This window comes from Prenolepis imparis, unplaced genomic scaffold (genome assembly GCF_030444845.1).
Source record: "Prenolepis imparis isolate NDT839.2.m4 unplaced genomic scaffold, iyPreImpa1.0 SCAF_6, whole genome shotgun sequence".
Classification (NCBI taxonomy): domain Eukaryota; kingdom Metazoa; phylum Arthropoda; class Insecta; order Hymenoptera; family Formicidae; genus Prenolepis; species Prenolepis imparis.
Window position 1 is genome coordinate 3,059,205 of NW_028141164.1, and position 12,060 is coordinate 3,071,264.

Below are 12,060 nucleotides of genomic sequence, written 5' to 3' on the forward strand. Positions count from 1 at the left end.
GATAAATTTGATAAATTACTGCAATAATAAATGCATGTATATCTGCAGTTTATATAAACGTTTATGAATAATATATAGTATATACTATACTATACATAAACTTTGATATTAAAAGTAAAAAAAGTACAAAAATATTTTGTGGTATTAATCTTCATATATCGGAACATTGTAATAGGAAATTTTCTTTTTGGAATATATCATATAAAAATAACAACAATGTTATAATTTGTACCCCAGATCTAATGATGGAACAAGCGGAAACCAGTATGAATCAGCACTATTTCATGTTCGTTGCAAGCTTCTATTACTACTGCATCATTTGTAGAGCCAGCAGGACTTGCGATATACTTGACACCACTCTGTAATAAAAATAGATACATTATTAAAAAATATATATAAATATTTATAAATTTATATCTACAAGAATAACTCAGTCAAGTAGCATTTATGGTGCAATTTAAACTATTTAACTATTTAAATAATTATATTACAGAAATATCACATAATATAAATGATACATACGAGTCTAGCCCTATCGACATTGTCTCTGAACGGAAAGAAAGCATCGCTACTCAAAACGACATTATTCAATTTGCTAATCCACTCAATTTTATCGCTTTCCGATAGCTTTTCAGGTATCTCTTCGTACATGGCGGCCCATGTAGCTTCATCCATATCCTTTCCTATGGATCCATTGACATAATTGTCAATAGCATTGGACATTTCTGCTCTCTTTACGCCTTTTTTAAACTTCATTCCTATCACTTTCGGGTGTTGACGAAGCCACCTATAAAAGAAAAATAATAATCTAAAAATATATAATTAAAAAATACACTGTAATATATTCATATCTATAATATTTTTTTCTATATACATATAAAATTAAATAAAAGAACTATATATAACGAACCAATTATCGGCCTTGTCTCCAGCAAGCCTAGTGCAATGAATTCTAGATTGTTGTCCTGCACCGGTGCCAATCACTTGTCCATCTTTCGCATAACAGACAGAGTTGCTTTGCGTATATTTGACAGTAATAGTAGCCACGATTAGATCGCGGATAGCATCCTCCGACAGAATCTTCGATTTCGTCGTTACATTATCAAACATTGACTTGTCGATGACAGCATCGTTACGTTTTTGTTCCATAACTAAACCGTACAGAGTTTTACGTTCCAACGCAGATGGTACATAAGAAGGATCAATTTGAAGTATATGATATCCACCATTCTTCTTCTTCTTCAATATCTGAAGGGCTTCCTCCGAATAGCCTGGGGCAATAATACCGTCTGATACTTCTCTCAATATAATTTTCGCCGTTATAACGTCACACGGATCGGACAATGCGATAAAATCGCCGAAACTGGACATGCGATCGGCACCTCGCGCACGAGCGTAGGCGGTCGCTAGAGGTGTAAGTTGATCGTAAAGATCGTCCACTTGACACAGCTTCGCCTGTATATTATCCAAAGGAACACCAACCGCGGCGCCAGCCGGGCTAACGTGTTTGAAGGAAGTTGCCGCTGGCAAATTTAGCGCAGACTTCAATTCCTTCACTAATTGATAACCGTTCAATGCGTCGCAAAGATTGATGAAACCTGGTGATCCATTCACTATGGTCAATGGCAACTTTTCTAAGGTGGTAAATATCTGTGCAGGTTTTTGATGCGGATTCATGCCATAACGGAGAGTGAGTTGTGAGATTCCAGCGCTATATTGCTTGCGGAAGTAATCCGAAATAGCGTTGTCATATTCGGCGGTATGAGTGAATGCTTTTAAAGCTAAAGTTTGCCTAGAAGTTGTATAAAAATGTTAAACAATAATCTCAATATAATAATGTACAAGATGTACAAATTTATATTATCGCGAAAGCTCACCTAGTCTGTAAAGAAGTATCTTTATCAACAGCAACAACCATCTCCTTAATAACCTTTTCATAATCATTGGGGTCACAGATTACTGTTACTCTTGTATGGTTCTTAGCAGCAGCACGCAACAAAGTTACACCTCCTATATCGATGTTCTCTATTGCATCCTCAACTGTCACATTCTCTTTCGAAATAGTATTTACAAAAGGATATAGATTGCAAACTACTACTTGAATAAGATCATAATTTTGTTTCTGAAGATCTTGAGCATCAGAATCGGTCAGTCTGGCAAGAATACCTGTAAATGTAGAAATAAGAATGTTAAAATTGTAAATATCGATTTTTATTATAATTATATATTAAATGTAATATATTCGTTAGATAAATCTCTTATCAAATAACATTTTAATAAATTAATTTTTTTACCAGCGTGAATAGCAGGATGAAGAGTTTTCACGCGTCCATTAAGCATCTCAGGTGCTCCAGTAACTTCAGAAACATCTTTTACAGGTAGATTAGCATTTCTCAATGCCTGTGCAGTACCTCCAGAGGCAATTAATGTTAATCCAAACTCTTGCAGTTTTCTTGCCAATGGTAATAAATCAGTCTTGTCAGATACACTTAAAAGAGCTGAAAATTTCATAAAATTTATAAGCACTTCTATTATATATTATCATATATATTCACAAATTATAACATAAAAAATGCTAGAAGAAAAAAAAATTTTAATTTAAGAATTGAAAAAAATCATGAAATCTTTATATGCTAATCTAAAAGCAGCTAAAAAATTACATTTTTATTATTCATATAAATTTATGTAATTTTAACATAAATATAAATAAATCATGAAATCTTTATATGCTAATCTAAAAGCAGCTAAAAAATTACATTTTTATTATTCATATAAATTTATGTAATTTTAACATAAATAATTATGCAATTACATAATTATGTAACAGAAAATTATGAAGATAATTCTGGGGGTCAAAGTATAATTTATATCTAGATGAAAAACAATTGACCCAAAATCTATTGTTAAATGTTTTATTAATGAGAGCAAAGAATAATAAAATAATAAAATGTAGATGAAGCAAACCTAAGTAGCCCATCGACTCTATCGCGATCCTTATTATAAAGATTAATTCATTTACCTTATCTTAATTTATCAGTTTTGTACGAGATATAAACTTACCTAATTTATTAGCCGACATTTTTACACGTTTTAGAGCTGGACAAAATGTAGAGAAGCTCACACAAATCTATCTTTTTGAATAGAATCAGGTTGTAGATATCTCTTAGGAATTCAGGCACGCCTAATTCACAGAAGCAATAAACAGCAATGAAATTATTTTGTCACGAAAGGGCATATAATATATATATATATATCAGACAGGCTATACAATTGTGTAAACAGATCTCCAGCAGCGACCACGTCAACACGTGAAAGATAACGTCTCACATGACGTCTATAATATCTCGCAATAATATAGCAAGATGACCGGTCAAATGTCATCTTGTTGTCATTCAGATAATAAACATATGCATTTAATAATACAGGATCGTTAATGCAAAATCGTCTTCTTCAATTTAAAATATTTTTATAAATAAAGATATAAAAAATAACCGATCTTTTTTATTAATAAAATAAGATGAGTGATATGAATATAAAATATAATGATTTATAAAACCCTTTTATTTTTATAAGAACGATTGAGAAAAATGATTATATAATCAGGACAAAAAAGATATTGAAAAATTCTTTTTATATTTTGTCTCATACACAACAAATTTAATTTATGAACAATTTTATAAAGATTTTTCTCTCTCTTTCTTTCTCTCATTGGAGAAAAAGAAAAGTGTGTATATGTGTGACGATATGTATGAATGATACATATGTATATATCAAACAGCTTTATTTATAAAAATTTCGAAATATTCATAATTATATTCATAAAAATACCGAAAAGTATGAAGAAAAAGATGACAACTTTAAATCGAGATTTCAAAATTCCCTAGGACCCATCGTCTAGTTCTTTTTCCCTAGCCGCGACAGCAAAAAAATGACAGCTTTGCAGATGCGTTTAGGTTATGTACGTTGTTGGAAAATATTCCTTTTTTAACTCAATTGTGATATAAAATAATAATAGTTGCTTTCCTTTTACACTCAAGTGATACCGAGTCACTCAGTTATGTGAGTCAACTGAGTTATGACGTCACAAGTGAGAATTATCTGAGTTTTGATGTAAATGGAAAGCAACTAATATCGCAGAATGGCCGATCCAACATTACAGACTTTTTGTTGTCATCATACAAACAGAACAGACAAGGCAATAGCGGTAATGCAAGAATTTAATACAGATGCGTACAATACAGTGTGCATGATTTCGTCAACAATGGGGATGATAGGCGCGATTTATCAGGTAAATTTGATAAGGAACAGCTACACACTTTATCGATTTCTTTTTGTAAAATTTTTACAATATTACTACGGTATTATTATTATTGTATAGAATAAAAATTTATTTAAAGTATGTTGCCTTGTATCACATACAGAATTAAAAACATTCTCTAATTATATAAATAATATATATATAATATATAATATAAAATTATATTAAATATACATAATATAATTTAATATTATATATTTTTAAATATATGTATATAATATAGAAAGAACATTTATTGGAGAAGCTTCAAAATTGAAAAAAAATTCTTTGCAGATATTACCCCGGGAAGATGTGAATATTTCTCAACGATGGAGAAGCTTCTCGAGAGGGCGAGATATTATTGTATGGCTCGCTGTTGCTGATCTCTTAGCATCTTTAGGTCTAGTTTGTTACCACAATTTGATTATGCCAATAATTTAGTTTATATTATATCAATTTCTACACATTGTTGCAATTTGATTTAGTTAATTTTCGTCAGAGAATATGACAGCGTGATGGATACATAATAATATAAGTATGTCTTATCCGATTGTTCCATACTCGATCAGGTGTATTTGTGAGGTCGGCATTGTGGAAGAATTTCAAGTCTATCATGCCATTGGAAAGTGATATGTCGAGTGTTATTTTTTGCACTTTATCGTCGGTAATGTTGACACTTTTATGCTTGATACAAGTACATGCAGAATTATGCAAAAAGAACTGTTGGTTATAGGCATGGATACAATATTTCTACATGGCTACTTGGATATGGACATTGTGTTACGCAGTGGACATGAAGTTATTGTTAGGCGATAAAAATGGACATTCTATATATTATCATACCTTAGCTTGGGTGCTTCCAGCCATTCTTACCTCATTCGGACTGATCATCTTATACATTCCAGATGCAAAGTCAGACTTTTACAAGTATCACAATTATCTTTGTGTACACATTTAAAGTAATGATAATAAGTACAAGATTATCTTACAGTTGTCACAATTTGACATCATTATCCAGTGCCATATTACGTATTCTTCCAAACTATTGTGCTACATACGTACTATTGACAATAGTCATGATTGCGAATCCCATTTTGTACGTTGCATCAACTCGAGATCTTGAAACGGCGGTTTTACATAGCATGGCTCAAATGACTGGAAGGGAGCGAAGATTAATACAAACAGTTAGATTAAAATTTGCTCTCATTAATTTGGTCTATTACGTATGTTGGATACCCAATTTAATCAATGGAATATTATTGTGGACTTTATGGTTTAAGTTGCCAATTAAGGCGATTATCACTTTATGGTACATAATGGTATGTTCGGATGTAATTCTCATTACATGTGTATATCCTGTAAATTTAGAAAAGTGATCAAGACATTTTTAATTGACAGGCTGTGACAAATCCTCTTCAAGCATTCTTTAATGCGATCGTTTATCAATCGTGGATTAGAAGAGAAAAATTGCGTTTTGAATGTTGTCAAGATTTCAAGTCAAGTACCAATATACATTTAAATGCGATTGGTAAAAGAAATAATAGTACTCACTTTTCCGAATCATCTCCGCTATTGAATCCACGAAGCGAATATAGACAGAATATACCACATATCAGCATAAACGGATCTTCATCTCTGTGATAACTTTTTGTACTGCGCCAGTCTTAGAAATATTATATATACTATCCTATTATTAAGAGAATAATTTTAATATATAAACTGATTAAAAGGTTTACATACCATAAAGTCAGACTTAATGTGTATGAAACTCTTTTGAAATCTCAAAAAATTAAAGTCTCGACAAGTGCAACAAAATTTTTTGGAAAGTTTTGTGATATAAAAGTAATTTTAGAGTAAAAATAAAATTTTTTAATATATTACACAGAAATTTTATATAAAGTATAATTTTTTTTATATCTATTAGATTTGATATAACAAACAAAAAAGTGAATATAATTTAATATTATTTAATTATTATCTATAAAGAATCGAGCTTTTTTTAAAATAATGAAACAGAAATATAGGAATTAAAAAGAGAAAATTTATATAATATACAAATTTTTTTAAAAGAGAAATCAAATTTTTGATGCAGTTGCAATATACAATGAAGTGTTCAATTATTTTTCATAAATAGAGTAATATTTTTTATGCATTTGTGAATGGTATAAATAAAAATATATAACAAAATAGAAATAGAGCATATGTATATAATGGGGATTTCATTATTAACATTTTGTACTTAATATTATATATTATATGCTAAATACTGTGTTAAAATATATCTTTTTCTATATCATAATATCACGATCAACAGCGGTCATACATTGTATATACATATGTATATGTTATTATCATATTCGACATCAAATGTATCATTTGTATAAATTGGCAATGAAAAAAAAATACAAAACCTTATGTTTTAAGAGTTTGTCAATTTCTATATTAGCCATCTCATTAAAAGCGAGAACAGTAATACGAACGATATTAATAAGTCATATATACAAATTCAAAGTAATTAGAAATCGCTAAAATAGCTAATAAAATTTTTTAAATATAATCAAAGATTAGGAAATAAAATAAAATAAATTATTTCATGGGATATATGCATAATTTTGATGTATCTTGAAATCATTTTCAAAAATTATTTTGTTAAACATAAATGACAAGAGAGAAATTTTCATGCCTTGGTTAAATCATAATTAACGACAGAAAAGAATTTAGAATAATAAAGAAATTGCTTATATGTCAAATTATTGTTCTCTGCTTATCGAATATTTTATAATAAATTAAAAAATAGGAAGATTCTCTTAAAGTCATGACAATTATTAGAAATAATGCTGCTTACAAGATCTTTCTAAATTTTTATATATAATGAATTATGTGTATGTATGTATATATATATTTCATTTATAAAAAGTTATTTACATTAATAATAAATTCAAATGAAATCATCGATTGTAAAATTTGCTTTACTGATACAAAATATATTTGCTAACAATCTTGAAATATAAAAGTATAAAAAAAAACATTTCTCTCCACAATATTATCTGTATTTTCTTTTTAAAATATATTTAAAAATGTTCAATTAGAATCTTTTATTTATATTGATTTGTTTGGCACTTTGGCAAAGTTTGCAGCATTATTTCGCTAACGTTTAAAACAAAAAGACACATACTTACGTAGAAAACATACTTGTATAGAAAAACTTAAGCCTCAAATTCGTCATGTCAAATTTACCATCAAGAGGGAAGATTCGAAGCTCCAAGTGTCAACGACGTAATTTCACGAACGATCATCTCAGCAATCCTCCATGCTAAATCTTCTTTAGCCTGCCAAATAATTAATTAAATTATAATACATAATATATGAATAAATAATTGTTATTGCTTTCAGCATGCAAATTATTTTAATAATAAAAAATGCAAATATAAAATATTTACCTTATCTTGTTCTATATTTACAAATCGTTTTACAACACGAGTTAGACGAGATTCTGAAATTTGCATACGTAATTTTATACAATCTCATATACATATATGTATATATATATATATGTTGATTCAATCTTTTCACACACACACAAAATGTTTATTACGTACCATATTTTCTATGAGGATCTGGCTCTATTTCGGTAATAAACCTGCCTAAGTTGTCAACATAACCAATGCTTAAACTGGAAAAAACATTAAATTATTTATATAAGTTATAAATTAGAGTTGATATAAAAATGTATGCATCATTGTCAAAATACCGATATTTATTACGTCGCCATAAGGAATCTGGATCATAAAGTTGCCTGGTGTCGATATTCAGGTGACTGTTAATGTTTTTTTTATTATTAGATAATTTACTGCCATTGTTTCCTATTTGAGAAGTGCTTGGCATACTAGTGCACACAGAGCTTACTTCACTACTACAATCTGAACCTGTAAATATTTTGAAAATATATTAAATCTTATATATTATAATATATATATATATATATATATATATATATATATATATATATTATCTTATTTATATATCATTATTATTTTTATATTATTTATATATTATATGAAAATATTATTATTACTTGTTAAAAGACACAGTATTTTCATAATATTTCACAAGAATTGTTATTGTGTTATTGAAATCATTAGTTGATACCAACCTGTTCTCCTTATCTTGGAATGTAAACTCGGACACGGGCTGCTCTGAATCGTGCTGATTAGCTCCGATAAGTATTTATAATACAGTTGTGAAGATAAGAACGCCGGCAGATAATGCTAAAAGAGAAAACGCAATACCGGCTTTTAATTTGATTGCTTTTAATATAAGAACTTATGTAACAAATGTGTAATTTGTATAATTATGAATGTGTAACAAACTTTGTGTAATACGTGTGTGATGTACCTTATTGAGAAAGTTATATACAATTTTACTGGGTTTATCAAAACAATCGGGCTGTGTACCTCCCTCACCCTCGCGACAAATGTTCTGTTCTACGTGGAAGCGAATCTTATCGCTAAATCCGAGGGGCATGGTCGCTTGTAAACTGAAATACCTGCAAAAAATAGTACAGATTCAGTAAAGATTTTTTTATTTTCTCTTTTGTGTTTTTTATATAGCTTTAGATGTATTTTCTATATATCGACTTAGGATATTACTTCTCATAAATAATAACGGCATCGGACTGTGCTTCTTCGGGATCGACTGCACCTTGCTTCTCCAACAGATTCTGTTTATAACTTATAGTTGACATCCAAAAATCTAGCAACTCTCGTTTATTCTCAAGTTCCATGAACTATAAAATGAAAAACATGAAAATATCTCTTACCGAAACTTCTGCCATAAAAGTAATAATTGGTAAAAAGATACAAACCTCCATGAAGTAAAAGAATGCTGTCTCATTATACAATATATCTGCTAACTGTACATTGCCACTGGTGAGCACATCAATTTGATGTTTACAGTGAAATTGGCTTCGTAAAAAATCGTTAATATATCTGTAAAATAAAATTTTTAAACGCATAAGTTAATTATTTACATAGCATGTACTAATGTCATATATTAATGAATGTATGTCTCACTCACTCTTTCTCTAATATATCATATACTATGCTTTGAACAGCAGATAGGCACCGTAATATAGGCTCATTGTTTTCCTGCGTAATAGCTTTCTCCATCTCCAGCTTTAATTCTTCAGATATTTGACTTATACCCAGAGCTTCTTTGAGAATGTACTTCTTATAAATTCTCAAAGCATCTTGTCTAGTTGTTGTCATGTCATGTCTTTTACAATCATGATTTGATTGTCGTGCTTTACCTATCGTTTGACTAGTCTTTGGCGTACCATTTAACAAGGATGTCACATTGTCACTATTCTCATCATATGGTATTTCACTGCTTGTTTGAGTATTTACATTATTAGAGAATACATTGCAACTAAAGTTTTCGTTATCATCTAAGGAATTAGGCAAAGTTTCTAATAGTTTCTTTTGATTTGAGTGTCTAGCTTTCTCTGTATCTTCACTGGACATGCCAGATGCACTGCACAAGCATTCTACTTCTAGCCAGAACTTTATGAGAGCTACGTTTTTTCTGGTATCCATAAACTGAATGAAATAACCAAGGGCGCTCTTGTCCATAAGTACTTCTGGTAGAGCTTTAGACAACCGAGAGCTGAAGGTGTATGTTTCTTTACTGTCATTATTGAGAATTTCTTCCTCCTCTTCTTCCTCAAGATTGCATAATACACCCGAGGGTGTTTGAATGGACGATGCGTTACTGTCAAATGCATCTGTCAGAAAGTTTCCCGAGCTCGTCGACTTTGCAGGTGAAGTTTCTAACAATCCCGGCTTATCCTTTTGTCCTATAAACACACAACTTTATTACAATGGAAAATAAAATTTAATCATACATATATATATATTGTTACAAATAACCGTTTTTCGCATATAAATATTTAAGGTATTTACATATAGATAATTTAACTAATTTTTGACTTAAAAAATACAAATGACAATAGTTATATATGAAATATTACAAAATAAAGTTTATACTTGATGATATGAAATGTGATTGATTGCAGCACTTTTTAAAGTTCTATTTTAATTTCGATGGAAATAAAAAATAGAATAAAGATGAGAGTGGAAAGGAAGAAAAAAAGAAGATATATACCAGCGTGCTCTGTAAATGTCAAAGGGTCAGAGAGGAACAAAATGAGGTTATAAAAGGTGTTGAATAGAAGAAAAGTGTTTTCCTTATCGCGTGCGTAATCTCGTTCGCTCGATGTAAAGCAATAAACGCGTGTAATTACCAATCTTCTTAAAAAATTGGAGCATCGTTCGTGTCAGCGCGTAACATGATCAGAGTCGCCGATGATGTACATTCGTGGGGGGGGGGGGGGGGGAGCGGGGGCGAGTCACGAAAACAATAAATAACTACGGGTGCAACTACGAACGTATTTCACGGAAGATGAATGGAACGCATCGGTTTCGCCGAAATGTCAAACTGTGTCGCGCGCTCGGGTTCGCGATCCAGTTGACAGATTGAATTTCGCGTAGTTCCTGACGCCGATGACGATGGTCCACACCCCGGTTACGCGCGAACGCGGCGATGCGCGACATTTCGCGCTGGCGTCATTACGGAACGTAAAGTGACAGATTACTGGTGTTTGCATCGCCGATTACGACAGATCGCGGGTGCAGGTGCAGCAACAGCGCATCCCGGGAACGCTATCGAGATATTCGGTAAGAATTTACGGAATGCAGATCCGAAAGAAGAGCCGCGTTTGCACTAGAGAGAGGCATCCTTTGCATCTAAAGCGACGTAAACATCGGCATGCCTTCGGCGAGAGGAAGATGAGGAACCGAGAGGGTGTAGAAGGTGCATTCGTCGCGAATGCAATGAATGCGCGCGTTTTCCACATCTCTCTCTCTCTCTCTCTCTCTCTCTCTCGAAATGACATTTAATATAATATGGCGCTAGTATTATTGTTGAGGTATCGTGTTTCATGACATTTATACATACATACGTCAGTTTTACTTACGAATTACTGATAAAAGTTAATTATATTGTTTATATTTAATAAATATTATGAATAATTGTCCTATGTATGTATGAGAAATGTGTATATATAAATAAAATATATACATTTTAGTTCTCTAGAGAAGAGGGAATGAAATTATAATAATATAATTAAATTATAATTGTTCTAGATATCTGCTCTGTTGTGTTATATGATCTTATTCTTTCAACAAAATCTCGCTATCTATATCAATTACGAGAAGATCATGTTTTATTCAAGGTAAACATATGTTACTTCATTCTTCATATCACAATAATTAAATATATATATATACAATAAATTATAAAAGATAAAATCTCGCAATTCTTTCGCGAGAGCGTTTTTTTTTTTTTATATATTTCTTCCTGTATAAACTCTTTAACTTTATTTATGTTTTAAAGAAATGCAGATCTTCTACAAGGCATTCAGGATGAATTTCTGGAACGTATGCCAAGTGGACGATATCGAAAAATCATCCGGTCGAGGAGCTCGATCGCGCATGTACAAACACTTATATATGCCACGACCAAAGTGAACGTGCTGGATAAAAATACACGCGAGTCAGAGATCGGATTGCAAATGTTGTACACTTGGAAGACCGGCTGTCAAGGTAGAATGCGTAGCGCGAGGGGGCAACGGCCGGGCATCGTACTTGAGAGATGGCGAGGCGAAGCGAAGGCTAAAAGGTGACGGAGACGAGAATAGGAGCTCG

General features: G+C 31.1%; 4 protein-coding genes across 7 annotated transcripts; 2 read left to right on the plus strand and 2 right to left on the minus strand.

Moving 5' to 3' along the window:
• Nucleotides 1-86: 86 nt before the first annotated feature.
• LOC145937516 (bifunctional purine biosynthesis protein ATIC) lies at nt 87-3,233 on the minus strand. Its single transcript, XM_083040584.1, has 6 exons — nt 3,061-3,233; nt 2,295-2,498; nt 1,878-2,166; nt 911-1,792; nt 523-787; nt 87-359 (listed from the first exon to the last, which is right to left on the minus strand). Exons 1-6 carry the CDS (start codon nt 3,077-3,079, stop codon nt 240-242), a joined length of 1,779 nt encoding a protein of 592 aa, XP_082896710.1. The 5' UTR covers nt 3,080-3,233; the 3' UTR covers nt 87-239.
• A 905-nt stretch (nt 3,234-4,138) lies between these two features.
• LOC145937517 (G-protein coupled receptor 143) lies at nt 4,139-5,938 on the plus strand. The gene is made up of 6 exons (XM_083040585.1): nt 4,139-4,288; nt 4,592-4,697; nt 4,867-4,961; nt 5,031-5,209; nt 5,289-5,616; nt 5,696-5,938. Exons 1-6 carry the CDS (start codon nt 4,139-4,141, stop codon nt 5,936-5,938), a joined length of 1,101 nt encoding a protein of 366 aa, XP_082896711.1.
• On the minus strand, nt 5,854-11,028 carry Pkaap (A-kinase anchoring protein pkaap). Of its 3 annotated transcripts, XR_014425571.1 has the most exons (11): nt 10,743-11,028; nt 9,374-10,151; nt 9,162-9,285; nt 8,947-9,083; nt 8,693-8,843; nt 8,451-8,565; nt 8,049-8,223; nt 7,897-7,970; nt 7,738-7,790; nt 7,477-7,626; nt 5,854-5,984 (listed from the first exon to the last, which is right to left on the minus strand). XR_014425571.1 is itself a non-coding variant. In XM_083040582.1 (10 exons), exons 1-10 carry the CDS (start codon nt 10,906-10,908, stop codon nt 7,537-7,539), a joined length of 1,863 nt encoding a protein of 620 aa, XP_082896708.1. In that variant the 5' UTR covers nt 10,909-11,028; the 3' UTR covers nt 6,689-7,536. The 3 variants fall into 3 exon arrangements, 2 of the variants coding, with proteins under 2 accessions (XP_082896708.1, XP_082896709.1); XM_083040582.1 differs by lacking the exon at nt 5,854-5,984 and having other exon boundaries at nt 6,689-7,626; XM_083040583.1 differs by lacking the exon at nt 5,854-5,984 and having other exon boundaries at nt 6,689-7,626; nt 10,599-10,857.
• On the plus strand, nt 10,227-12,038 carry LOC145937523 (uncharacterized). 2 transcript variants are annotated; one of them, XM_083040593.1, is made up of 3 exons: nt 10,227-10,515; nt 11,500-11,588; nt 11,750-12,038. In XM_083040593.1, exons 2-3 carry the CDS (start codon nt 11,521-11,523, stop codon nt 12,036-12,038), a joined length of 357 nt encoding a protein of 118 aa, XP_082896719.1. In that variant the 5' UTR covers nt 10,227-10,515; nt 11,500-11,520. The 2 variants fall into 2 exon arrangements, with proteins under 2 accessions (XP_082896719.1, XP_082896718.1); XM_083040592.1 differs by lacking the exon at nt 10,227-10,515 and adding an exon at nt 11,224-11,282.
• The last annotated feature ends 22 nt before the right edge of the window (nt 12,039-12,060 follow it).